This window comes from Taudactylus pleione, unplaced genomic scaffold (genome assembly GCF_031769625.1).
Source record: "Taudactylus pleione unplaced genomic scaffold, aTauple2 ptg000199l, whole genome shotgun sequence".
NCBI classification, from domain to species: domain Eukaryota; kingdom Metazoa; phylum Chordata; class Amphibia; order Anura; family Myobatrachidae; genus Taudactylus; species Taudactylus pleione.
The window spans coordinates 11,836,993-11,864,020 of NW_028284601.1; the positions used below are offsets into that span (position 1 = coordinate 11,836,993).

Sequence of the window (27,028 nt, forward strand, 5' to 3'; positions counted from 1 at the left end):
CAAATAGCAAATTAATTGTGAACGAGCTTGCTGTGAGCATTCACTCGCAATTGATTGACAAGAAGACACCATTTGTGGGTGGTTACGGGAAGTTTTGACCAAAACGTGGACATGTCGGGGCCATTTCCTTTGCATGTACTTGACAGCGTCTACGATTGCGCATGCAGTGAACAATGCTCCAGCGTCTCAGTTACTGTGGACATTCTGAATGACCATAGACTGACTCGAGGAGTCAATGTTTTCCGGATCTGCATCCAATGCTGACTTTGTGTACTCAGTTGTGAGCAGCTGCGTAGGCTCTGGTGGGCATCTCAATACAAATTCTGCCGACTGATGCATTAGCATGTTTTAGCAAATGCTAAGCGGCAAAATTAGTAAAAACATTTGCATTAGAGTACTACTCTGAATCAGAACCATAGCCTTTAAAAATCAGTATTCATTATGTCATATTCAGAAAAGACCAGATGCATTGATTATCTATCATTACATACCAAGGATATCTGGATATTTCAAAAGAATTAGGAGAGAATAAGTCAGAGTTGTGCTGATAGTTTCTACCCCAGCAAAGAAAATCTGTAAAGTGCTGTTCACCAAGTTGGTAAGGTGATATTCACTTCTGGGATTCATCTTTTCCTGGAGACACAGAAGACAAATAAACATTACCTATGTTTAGTGTTGTGGTCTCAGCAATGCTATACACTGTATTAAATTTTATAGAGCATTATTTGTAGTATTGTACTTTAAAATTATATCCTCGCTGATTACACAAATTCCCCATTACCCCTCTCTGACCATCACCTTCTCTCTTTTCACTTATCCCTCTATCCTTCTCCACCTCTACCTCCTAAGGCTGCTATCACTAAACTGAAAATTGAGGCTATCAACAGCACTTCCTGATCCTCTCTGCTTGACTCACTTCTGTCCCTTATCGTCTCTCTCTCCTGCCCTGAACAAGCAATCTCGCTATTCAATGCCTCCCTTGCTTCTGCTTTTGACGCTGTTGCTCTGGCAATCACTACTCACCCCAGGCATTCTAAATGCACCAGATACCCTCAAAAGTTTTCACGAACCATTGAAGGACAGTGGAGGAAATCACGCTCTAAGGCAGACTTCCTCCTCTTCAAATGTATGATCTCAACCTACAGTGCTGCCCTTTCCCTCTCTAAACAGTCATATTTCAAAAACCTCATCTCCTCCAAGTCCTCAAACCCCTGGCATCTTTTCACCACTCTCAACTTCCTCCTCTGCTCCCCCCTCCATTCCCTACCCTCATCACTCTCTGCCCTTGACTTTGACACCTACTTTACATCTAAAAGTGACTCCATGGGGTATATTTTCTAAAGTGAGAGTTTTTAAAAGTGGAGATGTTGCCCACAGCAACCAATCAGATTCTACTTAACATTTAACTAACACCTTCTAAGAAGATAATAGCTAGAATCTGATTTTGCTATGGGCAACATCTCCACTTCTAAAACATCTCATTTTAGTAAATATACCCCCATATGTCAGAACATCATATCCCACCAGACCCTCCACAACCCACACCCTCCTTTGCCAGCCTATCACTCCACATTCATCTCACCAGCTCTGACTTTTTCCCCTATATCCGGAGATGAAGTTATAGCCCTCATCTGATCTTCACCCCCTCCACCTCCCCCCTATATTCCCTACCACATGTACACGCAGATACTTACACACTAAAGTTAATATTTGTTGGGAGCCAATTAACCTACCAGTATATTTTTGGAGTGTGGGAGGAAACCGGAGAACCCAGAGGAATCCCACTCAAGCACAGGGAGAATATACAAAATCCACACAGTTAGGGCCATGGTGGGAATTGAACCCACAACTTTACTGCTATGAGGCAGTACTACTAACCATTACACCATATGTGTATATATATATATATATATATATATATATAGTGATAACTTGAGGTAATTTAGCTTGATAGATGGGACAGTAATGCAGTGCCTTGGTGTTTAATAAGTGTCCACATGCAGCTTTTCAGGTTAAATGAAAATAAGTGGAGTTTTTCTGTCAGCATTCAGTAAAAAAAACAAAAAAACAAATTCCAAGCGCCCATCCAGGTCACTTATTCACTTCTTGAACCAGACTATTATGGGCAGCTAGACTGCAAATGTAACACAGTTTTAAAAATCTCAATCCTGTAACAGGTATAGACATGGCCTCCTGGCCTTCATACAAAGTCTCTCTTGTGGTCCTCCCTGCCTCCTGCAGGTGTGGACACTGGCCTTCTGGCCTTCTGTTTGGCTGTTACAGCATCACACAAACAGTCTTAGAGTTTGTGGTCCTCCCTGCCTGACTGCAGGTCTGGACACTGGCTTCCTGGTCCCCTCTGCCCTTCAGGCACACTGGGCTTTGTAGCTGCCATAGTCTTACTTGGACCCTCTTCTGGCAGCCTGACTGGTCTAACAATACTGGATAAGGTTACAAAAAATCCTCTTCAGTTCCAAATTACACCTTCAGATCATGCTGATAATTACAGAAGTCATAAGTCAAAAAAAAGAGGTAATATTTTGATCCATATGAAAAATGTATGCAATTCAATTCATTTCTATGATTCCAAAATGTGATAACTCATATACTACATCTGCAAAAAAAATCTAAATACTATAAATTAACAAAAATGTAATTTTATTGCAAATAAAATGTTGCTACATGTGTCCCTTTATCTGCTATCAGAGTCAGAGTAGTTTGGTTGTTTTTTACACTGGATGGAGGGTAATTGCAGCATACAATCTGCTATGTGTTAAAGCCATTGATAGCTAACAAGGCCAAGATCTGAAAAGTGAACCTTTTGGAGCTTGGTAAATGAGTCAGTTTCCATAGAAGACCTCATAAAGACAGGGACTGCAGAAGACATCACTGATGTCTGCTTCATTATCCCCTTTGGTAAATAACCTTGATGGTCAATAATAAGGCATGCCTCCAAAAACAACCATTTTCAGAGGCTTTACTGTATTTTTGGTCTTAATAAATAGACCCCTTAGTGAACGCCATGTTATAGCTAACATCTTTTATCTAAAAACACTCTTTAAAACCATCAGACATATCATAAAGAAATTAGTTATTGATCATTAAAACTTAGTTAATGCTTCATTAATACTTTGCTTACATTGGTAATGTCAATGTTAACAGTAGCAGGTTTTGGTAACATCACTTTTGATAAATAATATAACTATTTCTTTATCATTTTTATTATTGTGAACGCACATACTTACACACTAAAGTTAATATTTGTTGGGAGCCAATTAACCTACCAGTATATTTTTGGAGTGTGACTTGACCACTGACAATATATACACACTATAAATGACCGTGTTTACCTTCTCCATTTTAATGAGGAAAGCATCAACATAATTCCTCGGATTATTGGGGTCCAAATTCTTCTGGTTCATGTCAACCCTATTTTCCACATAGAGCAAAAGCTTTCTCATGTAAGTAAAAATCTTCTGGTGCCGCCCGGGGATGTACTTCATGATTTGGGGGAACATCTCATACAGCTAAAGGAAAAGTATTGGCCATTAAGTTAAACACTCCAAATACAAACAAAGATCAATGCACACAGTGGTCATGGTGCTGAGTTGAATGTATGTCTGCCTGCAGAATATAAACTATGCAATCAGTGTAATAAACATTTTAATCATATTTCTACTTTCTACTAAAAAGGTGAAAATACTGTAGGCTGTATGTTTTCATGAAGGCAAACTTCAATGAGTTTGCATTATTGCATCTGCAGGCAATTGCAGAGTTAGATTTATGCATAAATTCTGTTGTTTCCAATCGTAACATTTGCACCAAGTATTTGATGGTGCAGAATGTGGTCATAATCACGACATGCGGGATGCTGGCACTTAGAATATCAGCGTTTATAATGTATTGAAGGGTTGGGGAGAGGTTAGAGGTTAGGGTTAGGCACTAGGGGGAGGGTTAGGCACTAAGGGGGGAGGGTTAGGTTTAGGGTATGGGGCAGAGGTTAGGTTTAGGTACTAGGGGGAGGATATGTTTAGGCAGTGGGGAGAGAGGGTTAGGGTAAAAAGGTAGGGTTAGGATACTGATGACAGGTATCAGTATCCTAACCCTGTCAGGATACTGGCATTGGGTTTCTGACCGCTGGCATCCTGTACCCTACCTGGTGGTGAAAGAGCACACTGATGAAGATGACAAACAACAAACCAAGCATACAGATAGAGGGCAGGTACACAGCTATATACTACACTGCAGACAAGCAAATATAAGGAGTAATACATATGTCTGATTTTCATCTAATCATGCATCAGCCCCAATATGTGTGTAAAATATGTATGGCCTGGCATTTGTTTGGAGTAGAATCTGAAGGTCACATTGAAAGTCACGAAGGACAATTCTCTGTTTTAAAATGTTTAATGTATAATTAAGTTTCCAAAAATAAACTAAGCACATGACATCAACAGGGTCTATCAGTATATAATGGATAGTCATGTAGGGTGAAACAACCCAAATAATGCTGAAGCTACAGTAAATAAAGAGAGACAAACAGGAACCAAGATGAGAGGTTGAAGAGTCAAAGGGTAACCAGGTAAGTTGGGAGAAAGATGGAGGGAAGGCAGAGTGGGGGAGAGTTTGGGACTTTACATTTAAATAGGAGCAGTATATAAAGGCTGGTTCAGCATTCCATGCTAGTGCAATGCAGAACACAGATTCCCAATTATAAGGAATCTGCATGTGCAGAATGGGTCCTGTGTGATCACATTGATTGACAGGCAGAGGCAAATTCGGGGTGGTGTGGTCGCAGGGTTGGCTGGAAAAGGAGGTAAGGCCAGGACCTGCATCCATGGACATAGTTTCCTGGCCTTGCAAGCTGGCCAACCTGCGCAAGTAAGGCTTACTGAACTGACCGGCGCCATCCACCATCACAACCGATGGTCGCAATGGTTATCCCAGCCTGCAACCTTGGTCGCAGTGCTGGCTTCGCAAATTCAGCAGGGAGTGCATATTTGCAAGGATGGTATGGCAAAGCTGATTACTGTATGTGCGGGTTTGCCATACCGTCCTGTGCTGAATCATCCCATAGAGTTAAGTGGGAGGAGTCATATAGGCTACAATGAAGATTCTAAAACTAAAAAAAGAAAAAAAGAAAATGTGAATGAGGCCCATAGGGGCAGCAATGAGGCATTCCATGAAGGATGCAAAATAGAAAGATCAAATCTAAAAATAATGGTGTCCATATTCACGTAAAATGCCAATGTGGAAGCTTATATAGTGAGCACTTTGATCTCTACTTTTGCAGTACTTCAAGTACATAATGAGTAGAGATGTGCACTGGCCCTGACAGCATCATGCCCACATCAGGCTAGCCACCCCCTGTTACCGCCCAGAAACTCCTGGTAAAATTGCCTGTCTCTGCATCCATATTCATTCTGTGGCTTTCAGCGGTAACCATTAGGATGCGTGTACACTGCAAAACAGAAGCATGAGCAGACTGAAAACATCACCCGTTGGCGTGCCTCATTGACATAGCGTGCACCTCTGTATCAGGCCCACAGTATGCACCAAACAATTTTGGGTTCAAAATGCTTTCCTGTATATAGTGAATCAAAGAAAGTAATCTAAAAAGAAAAATCAAGGATCTACAAGAAATTGTATTTTACTCCCCAACAACCATGTGAAAATTTAACCAAACAACATTAAACCTCCTTTCCAATGTCATTGTCCCACTATAGGTGCACTTCAAGCAATCTAATGAAAGCCTTAAAACAACTAACGCCATGACGCCCTGATTCACCCATATGCCGTTTAGATTAAAACCAAAAGCAGTATATTTGGAGCAAAACAAAAAAGCTAAAATTAGTGAAGTTGGTGGTGATACTAAGGGGTATATTTACTAAAGTGTGGGTTTTTAGAAGTGGAGATGTTACCTACAGCAACCAATCAGATTCTACTTAACATTTTTCTAGCACCTTCTGGAATATATTAGCTAGACTCTGATTGGTTGCTATGGGTAACATCTCCACTTCTAAAAACCCACACTTTAGTAAATATTCCCCTAGTAGTCTGAACTATAGAGTGATATGTTTGTACTTTCCACCAATAGAACCATATGCAGATTTTTTTTTCTGATGTATTTTCAAGAGCCTGAAATATATGTTCAGCTGGAAATTAGGGGCTGCCATACAGGAATTATTTTTGCAGTTTGTAAATAAACTAGATTGATTTAATTGAGTCTTGATTCATTCTTTGAATTTTACCTGACCCCAGAATGAACTGACAATGACAAAGGTTTCATTTATGCAGGATATCACATCTAGTAGCTCTTCATCCTCATAATCATGGCGATGTCCAAACATGATGGTGAAAATAACATTGCAGGGGGCTTTGTTTAGGCATTGTCGAGGTTCAAAAAATAATTCTAGAACAAGCAGAGAAAAAAAGAAAATTTACATTATAGTTGTTAATTGAAAAACACAATGGCCTCTTTTAGAGCATATACTCAAACTCTACTGTTTTGGCAGACCTGTCCCAAGTTGAGGTAACTATGCCATCATACTGTGGGTCAGCCCATTTGTCACTACTCACAAGAAGTTGGGAGTCAGGGTCTCATTCAGACCCGCTCGCGAGCGCTGTATGCTCACAAGCGGGTCGATGGTGCCAAAATGCGCATGCGCATGCCGGAGGCTGCTCCGTCGTGCACATGCGCGTGACCCGGCGAGCGACGGGGAAGCCATCGCTCGGGGTCTCGCAGCAAAGGGGGCGTGCTGTTGATGGTGAGTGACAGCACGCCCCTTTTGGGGCTGCCCAGACGGAGGCGTTCCCATGGGAACGCCTACCATCTGGGTCCGCCCCCACTGACATCACTAGTGATGTCAGTGAGAGTGATTTTGGCTCTGATAGAGCCAAAATCACTCAAGGGCTTGCGGCCACGAGACCCTACCGCAAGGGTCTTGTCGCAAGCCCGTTGGTCGCGATGGTCTTGACCATTGCGACCATCATCATGGACGCTCGCATAAGCTGTGGGTGGTAACCCACAGCTATGCGAGCAACCAAAAGGCCACTCCAATATTAGGTAGGAGGGCCCTGATTCAGAGCGAGCGCTCTGGTCACAGTGTCTGGCTCTGAATCAGGCCCTTATTTCCCAGTAGTTCATTTATGGTAAGCTTGTAACCTGCTCAACAGTCATTACTTTAAAAGGAAAAGGTTGAGATATATGTAGGGGCAGCACAGACGGTGTAATGGTTAGCATTACTGCCACACAGAAATAAGGTCATGGGTTCAATTCCCACCATGGCCCTGTGTGGAGTTTGTATATTCTCCCTGTGCTTGCGTGGGTTTCCTCCGGGTACTCTGGTTTCCTCCCACATTCCAAAAATATACTGGTAGGTTAAATTGGCTCCCAACAAAATTAACCCAAGTGTGTATGTGTGTGTGGGCATGTGATAGTGAACATAGGCCCTCATTCAGAGCCGCTCGCTAGCGGCAGTACGCTCGTTACGAGCGATGTTCGCACATCTGCGCATGCGTACGGTTTTTAGTACGCATGCGCGAACCAGTCAGTGCGGCCGAAAATCTTTTGTACACTATATAGCGAGTGCCTGCTTTTTTGAGTGACAGAATGAGGCGTATGTGGGTGGTAACAGGGGAAGGTGCTTGAAAACGGGGAGTGGAGATCCGAACGCAGGCGTGCTTAAAGGTCAAAACGGGCGTTTTAAGGGACTGCATAATTAATACATCAGCGTCATTGACCACGTCCCTTGGTTTTTTTTAACTCAGAACTGCTCGCAAAATAGCAGTTGAAAACACCAACCACAAGAATAGCGAGCAGTTCATACGCTGTACGATGTACTCGATTAATCTAATAAATAGCGGACATGACGTATGGTGCGTGCGGCCAGGGGGCGTTTTTATCAAATAAACGAGCGTATGTTTTGCTCGCTCTTTCAGACTTAGAGGTGTGAACAGACTGCAATTTGCGAATGGATCATTTGAATAGCCACCCCTTGTTTTTGAACGAAGGACCGCAAATAGCGAACGGCTCTGAATCAGGCCCATAGATTATAAGCTCCACTGGGGTAGAGACTGATGTGAATGGCCAAATATTCACTCTGGAAAGCGGAATATGTGTGCGCTATATAAATTACTGGTAATAAATAAAATAAATAAATGTAGGGGAGCACACTTACTTATATCCCAGCATTTTCCTTTTTGTTGTGAAGTAGTTAACTTGGGATTGTGGGTTACATGGATACAATTAAATCCGTAATACATTACTACAAGTAGGCAATATAGCAACACAAATACAGGCACTAATTTGGTGCTTAGGAGTAGACAAAAAGCAAAACAGTAAAGATAATAAGAGTCAGGTTACCACTCAATGCTTCAAACATAAAGGAATGCCCTTTTCACTTTGACGGAGGGTATAAAAAGGCCACAAATTTGCACCCACTGCCCAACTGGATGATTTAGAAAATTTCATCAACATCCAAAAATTCACAATAAAAATGTACAACCTTTTTTATTTTGCCATGAAATATAATCAAAATACCAATTTAAGAGAAGATCTGGATTCTAAATTTAGAAAACAAGTCTAACTTCTGACACATGATAAGAAGGAAGGTTTTATATGTTTGCAAATAACTTTTATTAAGTACTGAAAAAAACACCATAAAAGGTGTCGGAAATTACTGTAGGTACATTTTAACATTTTTGGCTAGTAAAACCCAATATAAAACAACCAGCACTGTAGTGAAAAAGAAAGCAAAGATCATAAATCAAAAGTAAAAATGGAATGAATACATAAATTAAGGGGGTACAACAGGAGCAGAAGAGGGAAAGGGAGGGGAGAGGGAGGGATGCCTATGTGTTGGTGATCAATAAAGGATATTCTGGAGAATCCTTAAATTTCACTCTGTAAAAGCATATGAAAATAAATTCAGAATATTAATCAAAGGCTGAGAGGGTAATATCCTCCATAACCATATACAGATCAATATGGCAGAACCACTCTCGAATGGATAAGGCAAGAGGGGATTTCAAATGCATTGACATTACCACATTAACAGCATTATTTAGATGTTTGAGCAATGATTTTTTATATTTGCAAGGAAGGATGGACGTAGAAGTGAACTGCCAAAATCAGTAGTCCATAGGTATATCTGAACAACAAAGACTTCTGGAGATGAAGAAAATCCCCTGCCAAAATGCAGTGATCCCAGGGCACGTCCACCAGATATGGAATGGTGTACCAGAGTTAGCCCCACAGTGCAAGCAGAAATTAGGAACAGATGGGAACATACAGTAGCGTGCAACACAATAGGACTGTGGTATCACCTAGAGATAAATTTGTAGTGGGTTCCAATAACTCATGAGCTTTCAAAGCTAACATGAGTGAATTGGAAAAGTTTCTCACACTGGAAATGATCCATAAGGGGCTGACAATCTCAAATCAGGTAGATTTGGTTGTAGAGCAAAATATAGTAATTGGTATACTCGGGAGAGCAAAAGGGCCAAGCGCAACCCGGACCATCAGCTAACCAACCCACTGTGGACCAGGGAGCAAAGGAACCCTCTTATATGACTGGGCTAAACTGCAAATTATGCATCAGACAGGTAAGAGGAGAGATAGATGAGAGAATTTTGCAGGCAGAACCCTGCAATAAGTCTCTGCCAGCAGGCCAAGGTTGACCGCACTGTTAGGTGGGTGGAATGTGGGAAGACTGGATTCCAGAGCAAAATGTCTGCAGGGATATGAATCAAAGCACCCTCAATTTGGACCCACTGCTTGGTAGTGGACATGGTTGACCATGTAGCAATTCAGATTAAATGAGTTGCATAATAATATTGTTAAAAATCAGGCAGCTGGAGCCCACCATGAGACTTACGTCTGCATAGAACCTCCAATTTCAAATTTAGAGCCCATTGTTAAAAGCTGCGGTGGCCAACCCACGGTGTTTCACTACCTACTCAGGTCCTGCTGTTTGCTAGGAGGTTGGAAAGCCAGCGTCAGTAACGACTTTGCATGCCGGTCCCAGTCATTGCTAGGAGACCAGGACCCCAGTGTATGTGATCAGAGGATGCACAGACATGTATGCAGCTGGTGTTTAATTGCTGGGATAGTCATTAGTTGCTCTCCTATGTACAGCATCCCACCTGTAACATGCAGGGGGTTGGTCCTAATTGATATTTGGTGATTGGTCTGTGTGTGTTAAAAAGCAGCCAGGTTATCAACTCTTTGTCACTTTTAGCTTCATGCCTTGGTGTAAACTTGCTGATCTGAATGCCTGGTTAATACTCTGTACTGCTGGTATCCTGAATAATTTGACTGCTAATCCAGTTTGATCTATGGTGTCCTGCTCCCTGCATCACATATTGTTAAGTATCACCTTACTTATTATTTGAAAGTGTCATTTGTTTGCAGTTACCATTATCAAGCTACCAGATGTTATATAGCTCCTGCTGTTATTTAAAAAAAAACACAAGTTTAATTATAGAGTCTCATTGTACTCGCACATTGTAATCTACTAATCCAGCATTATGATCACCTGATTATTGTATAAACCTCTGCTATCCTGAGTTAAATACCTGGCGGAATCTCAGTATCAGTGTTAGCGTCTCTCTCGATGGGAAATGGGCAGTAGTTATAGGCAGAAGACCTCTGCAGTGTGGTTCTAGATGTTTTATTGTTCAGGTGTATCATAACACCCATCAGGTTCCTTAAATAACTTTGGAGGGCTTTAGATCAGGATTGTTGAAGAAGATATAGCACTTTCGGCAGGGTGTTCATTATTTTGATCTGTCTAAACCAGGGCACCTGCAAAGCCTTCCACTCCCAAAGATCACATCTAACATCTGAAGAATAGGAAGAAGGTTTAGTTTGAAATAGAGATGTGTGCAGACCCCTCTCTTTTGGTTATGATTCTAATTTATCATTATGTTTTAGCCAAGACCACCCTCAAGTGTTTTGGTTCAGATTAAGTTTTGGTTCAGTTTTGGATTCCTTTAAAATAAATATATAAAAAAATCAGTAAAACCAGCTAAAATCATGTAATTTTGACCTGCTTACATGCAATCCAAAATCCAAGTTTGGTTTTTAAATCTGATTTCTGAATTGACAGCAGATCCAAGCAGGGATTCAGTTCCACTTGGAACAAGAAAGCGATTCTGAACAGGGACTCAATTTGACTCGGAACCTTTAAGTTCTGGTGTGTTCCTATTTCAGGAAAACCAGACAACACATCTCTAGTGGGGAGTTCAAAGATTTAAGACAGTCAGTTTGGTGAAATTTATCTTAAAGTTTGAGAGGGTATTACTTTTGTGGAATTCACTGGTAAGATTATGGAGGGAAACCAATGGGTTTGAAACTATTGCTAACAAGTCATCAGCAAATAGTGCCAAATTATATTCCGAGTTCCCAATAAAAAAGTCTAAAACATCAGGGTTGGCCCTAATCACCCTTGCTAAGACTTCCATGGAAAGGATAAAATTAATGGGAGAGAGCGGGCAATCCTGTATAGTTCCATTGGAGATATTGAAGCAGTCAGAATGAATCACATTCATCTTGACCCTAGCCCAGTGGTTCCCAAACTGGGTGCCGTGGCACCCTGAGGTGTCTCAGCACTCTTACAGGGGTGCCTCGGGTTGGTGGTCCAGTTCCAACTAAAATTATATTTACAGTCGTCAGTGTGATAGGTAAAACCAGTGCTTTTGGCTGCCAATCAAAAAATGTGTGGACAGAAATAAACACAGCCCTGTCATCCTCCACATAACAGATCCTAAGGGTGACATAAAAGCATAATTGACTTCATGTATTTGTTGCTGAATTTCTCAATTAGAAACTTTTGGCCCAGGGGTGCTGTGATTCGAAAAACTTTGGGAGCCACTGCCCTAGCCAAAGGGTGAGTATAAAGCACCAACAATGCAGGCACAAAACAAATCTCCCAAACCCAAATGCTCCAGTAGCCCTGTGAGAAAGCTCCAACCTAGTCAGTCAAATGCAATTTCAATGTCAGTTGACAGCAAAACCATGTGGGACTTTAGCCTTTTGCAAAGGACTTGATTACCTCAGCAACCTAGCTTTCCTTAAAGGTACTCTCCTGTGAAGTGATAGCTTCCTCTGGAAACATTAGGAAATTAATATACTCTAGATAGGACTGAATTTGAATGGAAAGACAGGACCTGTCAGGTGATTTGGAGAGAAGGGTAAAGTTGTAAAGCTTGTTATAGTACTTATGGAACAATGAGGCAATCTGCTCGGGGCAGTGTGCAATTGCTCTCTGTTCTGTCTTCATATTAGAGAGAAAGAGAGCAGAGCATTGTTTCCTCAGAGCTTGTGCCAGAAACTTACTGGGTTTGTTCCTCAAACAAAAGCACTTGTACGTATCTTAGTCTCCTAAAGACCATTAAAATATGAGAGGCCTTTTGTTTCTTAATTTTAGATCCCAAATAGATGAGTTTGTTTCTCAACACACATTTATGAGCTTCCCAAATAGAAGTCTTTGAGACATCTGAGGTATCTATGAAAGGGTCCATTGATCAGTTTAAATTTCCATCCTGAATCAAAATACCCAATTGCAAAATAGTTATATTTTCTTACAGCTGGGTGAAAAAGAGGTTTACCTGCATTTGGGGGCATAAGGGGAAACCAAAGTAAAATCTTGAGAGAATATTTGACAATTAACCAAAAGACATCTCCCTATGTTGAGTTGAGATGTGTAACCCTATAAAAGGGGATGTCTGTGAGGATAGCAACTCCTTTTGACTTAGCCTCACCTCACTAATGTTGCTATACAAAATGGTAACATAGTAATAGTTGGAATTGTTAGGGGCAGAATCTAAAATACATGTGTCTCTTCAACAAAAACTATATCTGTTCATTCAGAATAAAGAAAAAAACAGTGACTTAGAGCACTCATCAGGACTAAAGACTAACAGAGAGGCATCAAGAGAAAAGTGAAGAAGGGGGAGGAAAGGGAGAATAAACCAACAAAAAATAAGAGCTAACATTATATGCAATGATATGCTGATCAAACACAATTAAACTATTAAACAGACATACTGGGCAACTGGATCAGGCATATGAGAGAGCAAGGTCCTACATAACACTAGCAGCAACATAACCCCACTAGGGGGTCACCACACAGCCCAAATTTAAACCCACTCACAGCCACCAAAAATAAATAATACAGCCATCACAACATACAGCAATAGCATAAACATTAAAAGGATAAAGATGAATCTTGTCATGCAAAATACATTTCTAAATGTAAAAGGAGAGTTTACACTCTATACACAGAATGAACATTAAGGTTTGCTGAAGTAAGGTACCTTGGAAATTATCAGCAGATCCAAAATAATAAAAAATGCACTATGTAACATGCTAGAAATATAAAAGTTAGCACAGAAATACTGAAAAATTCACCCTGGGTCAGTTGAGCCCAAGTGGCTGATCAAGGTGTGACATGATTCTCATGATGTTGCTGTCTGGAAATAATGCAAAATAGGGGCATCTAGATGGGAGTAAATTACTGACCAGTCCAGGAGATGTACTGTCTGGACATTATGGACAGAACAAAGTCCTTTAGCTCAGATGATGATTTCAACAAATGGAGCGTTCCATCCTTTTGCACATTGATGCTGAATGGAAAACCTCATCTATACTTGATATTCTTTTTCAGGAGTTTAGACAAAGTGGGTTTAAGGAAACATCTCTGCTGCTAAGTGTGCCAGCAAACATCTTGAAATATTTGAATCCTGCTACCTTCAATCCAGCTGATGCACTTTTTAAGTATCTCTTCTATCAGGGTATAATATTGAAGCTGGCAGATTGCGCCCCAAGGTCTTCAGAAACCTTGGCTCCATGCTTTGAAGTGCTGGTTATCCTCCATCAGCAAGGTAAATGGTAAAGTAGAGAAGACTCACCCAAGCTCTAGATCTATTAGGACAGTCACTGCATCAGTCTTGGAGGCTGTCAGGCTGTCAGTCGGTTGGGCTAAATGAATTGTTAAATGCTTGGCATCCCCATGGGTGGCTTTAGAGGATTTGGGGATCACTGATGTAATGTTGGGCAGCATGTACTTGTGGACTGGCAGCTGTGAGAGAGAAGCTGTGATAGAGGATATTTTCCAAAACCAGGTGGTGTGGCTCCATGGAATGTTGCCATGCTTAGAATATCCAGGTGTGACTTTAGTGGCTTCAAGTGTTCCCATGAGATGTAGCAGGAGACCACTCCATACAGCCCCACATGGAGCGCTATTCCCAGAAAATGAATGATCCAGAACTGGATGAATAAGCTTGGAGGGCAGCCACCACACTCAGGGACCCACATGCAACAACAGCCATTCTCCCTGGGTTGCAGACATGCCACACTGGCTGAAATCCATCACAGGAAGTCTTATTGACAGTTTTAAAAAATCTGTAGTTAAGGGTTTGGAAATAATTAGTGAATAGAAACTCCATCAAATTAAATTTATATACAAAAGAAAGACATGCCATTAAAGATTTTATCCAAGATGACAACATAGTCATAAAGCCATGTGATAAAGAAGGAGCAGTTGTAATCATGAATAAATAAAACTATAAAAAATAAATCTATTGACAACTATCAGATATTACCTACCAAAAACAAGGAGAGTGTTTCCTCCAAATAATGGGGACAGTCATGTGAACTAAATTTGCCATAAGCTATGCCAATATATTTATAGCCTTTTGGGAAACCACAACATATGGATCAACGTAGCTTGGTGCTCAGAACTAAGGCCCTGATTCAGAGCTGGACGCTCTGAAAATGCGCTCGCTCTGAATCAGGGCATTTTTTTTTAATTTTTGGAGCGGTCTCCTGGCCGTTTGCATAGCTGTGGGTGACCACCCACAGCTATAGCGAGCGGCCATGATGATGGTCGCGATGGTCATCAGGCTTGCGACGAGACCCTTGTGGTTCATTAAAGAAGGTCATATTTTCAAAATATACATTCTCATTTCTGTCTCTAAACTCATGCAGTTGAACAATTATTAAAATCAATACAGACTAGACTCTAAGTAGTCTTAATTTATGAATAGCAGTTTCACTACTGGCAAGAGGCTAGGTATTCCTAATGACTAAACTGAACATACAACACAAAGGCACCAGATGATGAGAGCAGCATGTAATACTTAATATAGCCAGAGGGCACAGTCCAGCAGTAAAATACAACATTGACAGAGCCAATTCAGAGTTAAACCAAATGAGATGTGATAAATGAACAAGGTGAGTAGTGGCAATAAATAATTCAATGACTAAAGTAAAGTTGCAGTTATAAGCAGTGGTCAGTCTAGGTGGCATACAATTAAATGAGTTTAGGTTGCAGGAACTAATCAGTCAAGATGTCATTCAGAAAGTAGAGACCATTCCAGGCAGCATTTAAATACCAGAGTTGGAATACACAGATAACAGTAATTCCACGTAACAAACAATTAGTGCATACTGTACAATTGTCACAGACAGTGGTCAGGATCAAAGTCACAAGAGAAGAAACAAAGAGGGTGAGAATGCTAATGTGAAATGCTACAAATTGCAAGGAACTCCCACTGAAGCTATTACTTAAAACAGCTAGTACCAATCAACACAAAGTATGAGACCATTCTCCAGATGAGCAGAGAGCATATAAAGGCATGTAAATGCAAACAACCAGAATACTCAGCTATACAATAATAAATACTGCAGCTGGTCATGAGCAACGATAGACAGCCTAATATGCCCCAAGAACAATCCAAGAAATGATGTTCCTAAATATTTATGTAATTTTTTTTCCATGTTCCTTTTATTTAGTTAATTTTTTATGGCAGGTGCTTAAATATATAAATCAAATTCATCACATAATATCTGCAGGCATGTGTGTGTAGATATACATAAAGTTTGGAAAGAGCTCTTGCACCAGGGCTAGGGCTACCATAAATGTGAATTGATAGTAATGATGGTTGCTTTCAAAAGTGGATATAAAGGAGTGGCACAGCCATATAAATGTGACCAATTGTAATTTTGGATGAAGATCCACATTTACAGTATTTCAATGCAAGCAATACTGCTTGTATGCAACTCTGAATCAGGAATATATATATATATATATATATATATATATATATATATTCATTCCACACACTTTTTGATTTTTTTAGTCACAAAATAGGCAATGTGCATATTGAGGTTATAAATCATTTACATGTGTCTTCTCTGTATTGCACAATTTTTGAAATATGTAATTTTTTTTCAAAAATGTTTGATGTTGGGTCATGAATTTTTATTGTGTATATGAGGATTATTTGATTAATAACACATGATTTTCTATACCAACCTTGTGTATTCTTTAATTCTGCCACCAGACACTGAGCTTCCTCCTGAATATGTTCTTCCGTATTCTTCTTTCCCATGCCAAAATCCCGCATTGTGGAAAGGGAAAAATTGCGAAGTTCCCGCCATCTCTCCATGTTGCTTGTAAATGCAATTCCTGAATTGTGAAATACAAATGCAGTATGAATTGTATCTAACTTATTTTCATTATTATAGTTGTGTGCAGTAAACACTGCTATGGGTTGGCCACTGTTGACCTTGGTGGAAGTGCAGCTGCAATGAATTTTGTGTTAAAGATGGAGACTGCCCTATGTTGTAGTTTTTTTTTATCCAGAGATCATGTTGCAGCCCTGTTTCTCATTACTTTTAATCTATAAATGCTAACAGAAATTTGACATAAAACATTAATTAATTCATTTATTTGTTCATTCCTTCTTTTCATGCTTCCCAAAACTCAGGGCATCTGTCAGCAAAGGCAAGTTCAGTTTTAGACTTTTAGACAGGAGGTACAGTAGAAGGATGTTGCAACAAACAGAAATGAGTACTATAATATAAATACATATAATGTATATCAAATATTGATCATGGTGGATCATGAATCATTGTGAATTAGCGAATTGGAGATCTGGCTTTAAGGATCTAGAAAGTGTTACAGGAATGGTCTCTATTTTTATACAAAGTATGCATAAATTTGACACAACTGTTTTATTTAAGTGTGAATTGGTTATACTGTTCATGTTATACTATGAGCGGTCTCACCCTATTATTTGTAGAAAGTGTGCAGTACTGATCTGTAGCAAATAGATTGGAGGAAGAGCGGATGCAAGAAATCTTTGTTTTGAAATATTTTAAATAAGCAATCACTGTGAGCACTGAAATCTGGAGAAAACATATATACAGTATATACAGTATATGTGCAGAAAGGAATGGCACACTAGATACAGTGTGAAAGCTAATCTACTCTACTTGCATTTATTTTGTGCAAGAAACAGCAACATTTCTGGTCTACTCAGGACTCTTTATCAAGCGATAGGGGCGGCACTTTGGTGTGTGTAATTTTTATATAATAAATAATAATTACATCTCTACTTATATTTCCTTTCAATATATTATTGTTCATTATAAATGTAAATGCTGTTTTTACCTAATTAGGTTTATTTCTGTTTTTGATGTCTTTAGGATAAATGGGTTTGATTACCATAATAATTATAATTTATACTTTAGTTTAATATTATATTTATATATCTTGCTGGTTTTGAGAAATTTCTGGCTACATAGTATTCATTATCTTTAAATTGCATTTATTACATTTTATATAAAGACAGATTACTCACCATAATTCTTGTAGCAATAATCAAAAGAAAGCATGTCTCCTCGAGCTAGGAAATCATCACCTCTATCCACAAAGACTTCTTTCACAGATTTATATCCAGTGACCACTATGACCAGACGGGACCCAAGATAAACCGTAAACACCTCACCGTATTTCTCACTTAACTGAATTCAAATTGTGAATATTGTCAGGTCAATGTGTATGGTTTATCCCATTAAAACATTTGCTTCATTTAAAAGTACATGGAAACATGACTTCTTTATATAACCATGTTTATTTTACAATACGTAACACATTTTGATAATGCATTTAATCTCAATGAATTAGATTCCTTTGGAGATTCATATTACAGTATGGTCAAACTGATTCAAACATTTCAGCAAGTGTTTACACCTTCTATCATATTACTTAATTATGCTGCAATGAATTAGTCATTGATATATGACTGTGCCATATATATTGTACTGGGTAATAATTACTATGAAGCCATACTATACTCTCTCTCATACAAAGAAGTACATCAAGATGCTAGATTCTTGTATGTAACTATAATACATCATGGTTACAACTGCATCCAGAAAGAGAAGAGGCAAGTCCTCCAAAATATATACAAACAAAAAGAGATGAGTGATGCAATAAAAAACCAAGATGTATTGCTGTGATAATAGTAAAATAAAAACCAAATAAATCTACATTGGTATTTATAAAACATATGTAATTAACATTAAAATACAATATACAGGTCCACCATCTTCAATACAGCTAATATAGTCCACTTGCATTTGATAAACAGTGTAGGATCATAATACTAAGTAACCAGAGTATGCTTTCATTATTAATATATATTCCTCTGATGAAACCAGGTCTCAACTCAGAAAGGAATACATTTTTTAACAGAGCCACTTGGTTACTTTCGTCCGTCAAGAATTTTTTCTTTTTATCTGCTTCTACTCTTTATCTGAAATTAGATTTATTTTTTAAGTGGATGCCTTTCATGAAAATACTGGTGCTGTTTTGTCTCAATCACTGATTCCAAATTGTACCCTTGTACATTTCTTTAAAATATTCTCTTCTCCCTCAGCTATTATGTGGGTTACCAGGAGTTACTTGCTATAATGAGGGCATTTGAAGAATGGAGACATTGACTAGAGACAGCTGAACATTCAATTAGTGTATATACTTATTACTAGAACCTTTAATATACTATATAGAGGAAGTAAAATACTAAACCTCAGAGAGGCACCCTGAATCTTATTCTTCTGTTATTTAGTTATCAAATATAATGCCTTATCCAGAAGCTTTCTGCAAAAATACCCTGATACTTTCTTCAATACTTCCATCTTTTCTTTAAAAACCATGACTGTCATTGTCTGTCATCAGTGAAGGCCTGTGGGCTGCAGTGCAACTGTGACTATGTGATTAAAGGATGTGGGCAACTGTTTGTCACACTCAGTGTCATCATCATTTGTGAAGGGCTGTGGTCTGCACCACTGTGACTGTGTCAGTGTTAGGCAAACCATCATATTTAAAAAAAATAAAATGTGTGTTCAGTACAGGTTCAGGCACTGTACTTAAAAATAAGATTCAGTAGGTGCCACTGTTACTAATAGTGCTATGAATCACAGTGTTTAAAAAATGTGTGTGTGTTCTTTAGGCACTGTGCTTAAAAAATAACATTCAGTAGGTGCCACCAGTATACTAATAGCATTGTGAATTGCAGTGTGTAAAAAACATAAAAGTGTGTATTGTTCAAGCACTGTACTTAAAAATAACATTCAGTAGGTGCCATCATTACTAGTAGAGCTAAGAATCTCAGTGTTTAAAAAAATTAAAGTGTGTGTTGTTCAGGCACTGTAAAAAAATAATGATCAGTAGGTGCCACTGTTAGTATTAGAACTGTGAATTGCAGTGTGAAGTTGTCATTTGTTAAAAATAGAAAACACTGTTGTTTTCTAAAATGTGTGTGTGTTCAGGGGCAAGGAAGTGGCACTGTGTTAAACAATAGTGTTTAGTAGGTGCAGTGCCATAGTTACTGGAAGCGTTGTGAGTCGATATGGATCACGATCAGTCGATAGAAAAGTAGGAGCAGCAACTAGTACTAATGCTGCAGCTGCTGCCACTCATGACAATACTAGTACTTCAACATCTACTAAAGCCAGTGCTCAAGGGCATAGAGGGTTTAAGACAGAGCACCTGAAATCAAAACAATATTTCACATTGTTAAAGAAAAAAATATCACCTCTAATAATAAAGGGAAAGTTTCCAGCCAAAAAACATAAAATTGCCAACTGGCCATACACCACATGCAGTGACAAGGAAAGGCTGAGGCCTTGGCCTTGGCCTTTATTTTACTCGTGGTACTAGAACTGATATCAGTCAGGCATCTTCTTCTGCCTCACATGACCTTCTTACTTTGAATCTTGAAGAGGTGTCAAAAAATATAATTCAGTAAAATCAAGGCAGTAGAACAAACTGTGTTTTCAGAATTGTTACAAATCCCTGAGGAGAGTCTAAGGGTATCCACAAGTGCTATGTGTGAGCCTGACCTTTCTGATACAGGACTTGTAGAGAAGCCTCCATCCACCAATTCTGTACCATCTGCAAATGTTGGGATTAGCAGTACTAGTAAAAATGTTGACATAGAAATTGTGGATGCTAAAAAGGAAGTACAACAGGACGAGGGGGATATTTATGTAGCTGGTGCCGTTAATGAGGATGTTGATGTTGAGGATGTTATTTGTGTAAAAATAAGTCTGCCACCAGTGGCAGCAGTTCTTGCAAGTGATAAGAAACCATTGTCATGTCTGAGTATAAGACCAAAAAATCCACATTTTATATGTGGAATTATATTTACCCAAATTCTGATAATGTTTTTGAAGCCATCTGTAGTGTTTGTAAAGCTCTAGGAACCTCCTCCCTGTTAAGTCATTTGCATTGAGATGATGCAAAGTATTTGAGAAAATCTGGTCAAATAATAACAAGCAGTCCAGCATCAGCTAGCTTCTATCTCTCAGCTAAATTCCAGCTCAGGCAATCTCCACCACCAACACCTTCATCATCCATCTCCTCATTAGTGATCAGAGGAAGTTCTTTTGCATTAAATTTGCAAATGCTAATTGATCGTCCCCTATCCAGGATTCATCAGAAAATTCTGTCCATGATAGGGCTGCTGCTGGGGGTGAATCTTCATCCCAGAAGGGGACCAAGAATACTAGTAGTACTAGTTTCAAACAACAACTGACTTCAAAACAATCCTTTGCCAGAGGAAACAAGTATGAAAGCTGCCATCCAGTTGCACAGCGGATCATTTAAGCCATGACAGCTAAACTAATATTAGATCTTCGTCCAATATCCACCATTAATGCATCTGGTTTTAGACAGTTAATTGAGGCCTGAGTCCCCACTACCAAATTCCATCTTGATTCCATTTTACCAGTAAAGCAATTCCTCATCTGTACTAGGACATTAAAAAAAACTATTCAGTGGTCTACAAAATGCCTTTGTACCAAATATCCACTTAATCATAGATATGTGGACAGTGGTACTGGTCAAACTAAAGATTACATGACTGTGAAAGCCCACTGGGTGGCTGTACTACCTTCAACAGCAGCAGTATCTAACACACAACACCAGCTCATTCACAAGCAGGTTACTCTCTGTATCACCGGATTCATTAAGAGTCATACCAGTTTTTACCTGTGTGAAAAACAAAGGGATGTCATAGCAAAATGGCTTATCCTGCTTGGGTTTTCTTTAGGATTTGTCATTTCCCCTAACACAACTAATATTGTAAGATAACTACAACTGGTTGAAATTGAACACATCCCATGTTCTGTGCACACAATCAACTTGGTGTTTCAGAATTGTATTTTAAAAAATGACAGGGGCATGAAAGAGATGCTGTGTGTGGCCCAAAAAAATTCTGGACATTTTTGGCATTCAGCAACTGAATGAAGAATATTGCAGTGGCTGCAAGTACAGTACATTCACACCTGCACACCAACCAATGACACAGTGGGGAATACTTTCCATTTTATGCAAGCTATTGAAACAATTTGAAATAGTAACCTATGAAGTGAAGTAAAGCAGTCCCAGTCTGGGTCAGGTAATTCTTTTAGTTAAACTACTGGAAAAGCAGCTTGAGAAACTGAAGGAGGAGATGAAATTAAGCAATTCCACTAAGTTTGTTGGCCTTGTAGATGAAATTCTTAATCCACATTATCAGGATCAAAGGGTCAACAATAACTTTAAATTGTATCAATACGTAATGTATTTCTTTCCAAATGACACAGATCAGATATGCAAAGAGCTCCTTGTGAGCAAGTTGTCAGCTCAAATGGCAGATGACTCTCAATGTCTCCTGCTTCAGTTTCTCCTGCAACTGCTGCTGGGAAAAAAACCCTAAGCATTCTTAAGAGATGCACTGGCGATGAGGATGAGTCAACTCAGAGTACAGAGTGAATCTGGTCAGGCCTAACAGAATTGCCAAAAATTAATTACACCTCTACTGTGACTCAATCTAATACAGTAATCATCCATAGAATGGTAGAGGATTATTTAAATGACAGTGTTACAAATAAGAATGTCAGACAGTCCCATTGAATACTGGGAGGAAAATAAAACAAATTGAAGACACTTATAGAAAGTTGCTTTACTTTAATTAAGCTGCCACTGTGCAGCGTGTACTGAGAAAGATTGTTCAGCATAGGTGAGTGTTCAGCATGTGAGCAATCAGTGTTGGAGGCTACATCCTCAAATTGTAGAAAAGATGATGATAAAAATTAACCACAAATTCCATGAGGAAGACCTTTGCCACCAATTTTGTCAAACTACAGAGACTTCTTTTATGGTTGATTCCAGCAGAGATTAGTTAATATTGTGTGGTGGTGATGATGATGATGATGATGTAAACACTGATGAGGGTGAAGAGTAGGATGATAATGACATAATCTTGCTATTGTAGAGATTACCAACATTGTTAGCTGCCTTAAGCCCATTCATAGCTTGTTTTGAGGGGTCCAAACAAACCAAGCACTTCAGACACAAAAGTGGCAGTACCTGAAGTGCTTGGTTTGTTAAAATATGCATGTCCTTTCTAATATACAATATCATCCCAAAGACAATTCCATTTTACACCACATTTTTCATTATGGCTGTATTTTGGGGGGGCATTGGGATGGTATTTTTGCAAAGACAAACATTTTTATTGGTTATTGTTATAATAAATTACTAATTTGCAACACATTTTAACCAGAATAGAATACAATGTTAATAGCCAAGGATTCCTGACAAGGGTTGCAAAGCTAAGAAAATTAATAGTTTATCTGCAGAGCTGCAAAATCAAAATTAATCAACATATCTTATTTTTTTCAATCAATCAATCAAATTAATCAATCCATTACCTGCTTTTCACTACATACATAATTCACTTCCAATTCCTTGTACTGCCCTTGGGTCTCTGATCTATTTCTTGATTAATGAAAATATTCTTGGTTTCTAACATTCTATTGGTTCATATAGTTTATTAAACTGCCATCCTATCTGCCACTGCTGTGTGGCAATGTTTCATAGATGTGCTATAATCTTTTAAACTGCTGTATGTTTGTGCCACTGCTCGGTAGCTTTGTATAGTCAGCCAGCTCACTGTAACCTTTGGCTAATATTTGTGAACAATATTGTGAACAGTGAGGTGGTCAAAATTGACTAGAAATGACTGGAAATTAATGTAATTGAATTTAATAACACTGTAGGAACATAAAACAGGTCCACATTACATGGTTTAAGTGTTTTTAACAATTATAAAAAATATATTGATCCAAAATCAAAACCAAAACACGTGAGGGTGGTTTTGCAAAATCAAAACACAAAGAATAATCCAGATCCAAAGCCAAAAGATGGGGGTATTATGGTTACTGTATATGCCAGACTCACAGTACCTCCAGCCTTGTGGATTTTTGTTTGCATATACAGTATATATGATTATGCATATATAAAATTTGTGCATAATTATACAACATTCAATTTACCCTGGAGCAAGCAGCTGTAGTCTTATGCAAGGACTTGACTGACCTGATTTCTGTTTACATTTTCTTAATTCCACTGTGATCAATTAAATACTGTGGGTGAACTAATGTTGTCACTGATATTTTGGTATAGGACATGTGATTAGAGAAGTCATACATACTAAATGGATTCAGAATGGGACACCTTGTCTAAGGTGCTCAGAACTCATCATATGTAAAGAGAATTGATCCAAAAAATTATCTTCTGTACTTGGTTTTATATAGTTAACATCACCAAATTCCCATTTGTTGCATAATGGGAGTTTAAGAAGATCGTGAACTGATAGAGCTGCCTAAAATTGTTGGGGGTTATCTATCAAAGCTGGGAGAGAGATGAAATTGTAAAAAATTGACCAACCAATTAGCTTCTAACTATCATTTTATAACCACAGGCTGCAAAATGTAAATTTGAAGCTGATTTGTAAGAACTTTATCTCTCACAATTTTATGTCTCTCCCAGCTTTGATAAATACCCCTCTTAGACTTAAAACAGTGGTTCTCAACCTCAACCCTCAAGTTTTGCCAACAAGCCATGTTTTGAGGACTTCTGTCTGTGGAAGCAGGTGGGATAATTACTGACCAAGCAAAATACATGTAGATTTACTCATCTGTGCATGATTAAATAAATCCCAAAAAACTTTTGGTGGTACTTGGGGACTGAAGCTGAGAACTACTGACGTAAATTATAACTTTTTAATTCTGTAAGTATGTTTAATTGGGGTTCAATTCCCATTAAAGAAATAGGTATTGAAGAATTTTTTGTGAATTTGATTTGTTATCAATATTATACAATATTAATTATTTTATTTTGCTTGTTCCTGCAAAAAAGTCCCACAAACATAGATTAGGAGGAAATTGCATTCATTCAATAAATAAATCTAAAATATTTATCAAAGTATTTCCCAAAGTCAAGCAGGAAATATTTCACAGATTTGGCAGTTACAAGAAATGAAAACATTCATAGATAACTTTATCACTCTCAGCATCTAGATTGTAAGCACTTGTGCCCGGAAGTCTCATCTTCTATTGTATTAAAGTTTTGCAGTTGCTTTGAGCTCTTGTATGTGTTCTCTATTTTGTACAGCACTGCGGAAAGGCATAGTAATACAATAACTATGTTTATAATAAAATGGCAAGCTACTAAAATTTAGAATCAGTAAGATGACAAGTCTATGAATATGTTGCTCCCAATCAGCAATATACCCAATACAATGTAGTACCCCAATGTACACTTACTTTCAGCAGAGATTTTACAATGTCACCTTTGTTTAGCTGTAGAAAATTACCCAATATAGGCAGAGGGGTAGGTCCTGGTGGTAGATTCCGTCTTCTCCAGATTAGTTTACAACTCATAACTAGGATAAGAAAAGATATGGAGAAAGTAAGGAGGAGAGTGACATCTTCTGAGAGATTCATTCTTGTTCAAAGAATTGTCAGGTGAATCTAGATGTTGTTTATGCCTTAATGCAGTGCTTTTTCAATACAGGAAGGAAAATAAATGTGTGGGTGTGGTTTAATTGTGCAATAAAGAAAAAAATCCATTAGATCTCTATTATATACATACCTATCTACTATGATTGTGCATGTTTATGACATATGTTTTGAATATAAGCGAGACAATTTATGTTAAATTTTGGGAATGGAAGAATTTTTAATAAATACTTATAGTTTATACTCAGTATGTAACTCATCGAAAGGAATTCTCAGTGAATATTAGGATATATAGTATTTTTCATATTTATGTCACCTAACAAGTATGCATCTATAAGGCTGCAAAATATAGAACACAATGACAGAATAAAACAAAAGAAGGAGTTAAATTAAAGAGCCCAGTGCGATGTTTCAAGTGGACAATTATTACAGCATAATAGGCAATTATTTACAGTGAGTTGTTTAGAGCCTGATGGGGCACTCTGCCCAGCAAACCCTGTACTGCACTGTATAGCTCCTGTTGGTGAGATCACTGCATTACTACTGTTTAACCCCTTCATCAGATAGGTGGTGTGGCGGGTTACTCCAACTGCTCCTGAGGGGGCAACCTTCAGCGATTTAGGGACGCCAAAATGATATCTTGGCCTAAAATCTAAAATCTTTCTGCCACCCCTGATTTTACTATACAATGTAAGGATACCAGAAGGCTGATTTTAAGCCTGAGAAGATTGGAGCAAATTTGTTAAAATAAATGGCAGTTTATTTATAGGTAGGGGCTCACCTAGAGCAGTGTAGACCACTAAACAGATTGTGCACTTCTGAAAGACATTTTTCAGGGCAGAAATTCCCGCTTTATTGTTACCCAGGGATCTGAGATAAGCCTGTCCATTTCGGATATTCCGTATGGGCTTTAAAATCATAAAACTTTTTGCAGTAATACACTATGATGTGCGTTTATATTAGGGTACATGCATCTCCATGAAGGTCTGTGATGATAGTGCCCCTGTAATTTGATTGGTAGGAATATATAGGGAAACTACTTGCAAGTGTTTCATTATCTTGTTTTATGTGTTAAAGTATGCAGTTATAAATCTATCTAATATACTGTCATTGCTAGGATATGTTACATTATTTTATCCTTTTTGAAGGTTTATTCACTTAGGTTAAAGATCATCAACAAGATCATGAACATCCACATTAATCATAATGTTCTTGTATGTGCATACAGTGTCAGGGCCATAGGGAGGGGTGTGCGAGCAGGCCCATCACCCAGGGTGCAGGGCCATGGAGGTGACATCGTCGCTGCTCCACAGCTCCTACATCTGACTAGCTGGATGCCTTTGGCCAGTAGTGTAACTTAAATGCTGCTCGGAGTGTCCAAAGGATGCACCCGGCATGCATCTGCAGTGTGTAGAGCCACCTGGAGGAACCAGTCAGCTCTCCACACTTCTGCTGGCGGCCCCACCCATGATGTCATGGATTTTTGAGGTGGGACTGGTACAGGGTATATAGGAGCTTTGCTCCAGAGCTGTAAAAAATATATATCTCCCAAAGTTTTCTTTTAGATTATGTGTAATGCACTACTGTAAGTTTGCACTGGCGTCACTAGGGGGGTGCGGGCCACACTGGGTGACACCATCCGAGGGGGTGACACCAAAATAGCAGAGATGCTCTGCTATTTTGGTGTCACCCGTGGGATGGTGTCACCATGACACGGAGAGAGGCAGGGAGAGGTGTGGGTTGCCCCAGCAGCTACAGGAGCACTGGTGAAACCCACTGTGTGCTGAGAATGGGAGGTGGTAACGCCCCCAAGATCGGTACACATAAGGGGGCATGGCTTTGTGAAACGAGGCCACAGCCATTTCTAAGAAGCCATGCCCCCTT

The 27,028-nt window shown here is 38.9% G+C and overlaps 1 protein-coding gene across 1 annotated transcript in view; it reads right to left on the minus strand.

Annotated features, from left to right (window-relative positions):
* The window catches only part of LOC148518801 (cytochrome P450 2G1-like), a 39,230-nt gene extending 14,101 nt beyond the window's left edge, over positions 1–25,129 (minus strand). The window contains exons 1-6 of the mRNA XM_088477131.1: positions 24,950–25,129; positions 17,653–17,815; positions 16,323–16,475; positions 6,252–6,412; positions 3,351–3,527; positions 492–633 (exon numbers count right to left, since the gene is read on the minus strand). Of these exons, the coding sequence (XP_088333257.1) occupies positions 492–633; positions 3,351–3,527; positions 6,252–6,412; positions 16,323–16,475; positions 17,653–17,815; positions 24,950–25,129 (976 nt within the window). The remainder of the gene's footprint in view (positions 1–491; positions 634–3,350; positions 3,528–6,251; positions 6,413–16,322; positions 16,476–17,652; positions 17,816–24,949) is intronic.
* Positions 25,130–27,028: the final 1,899 nt, after the last annotated feature.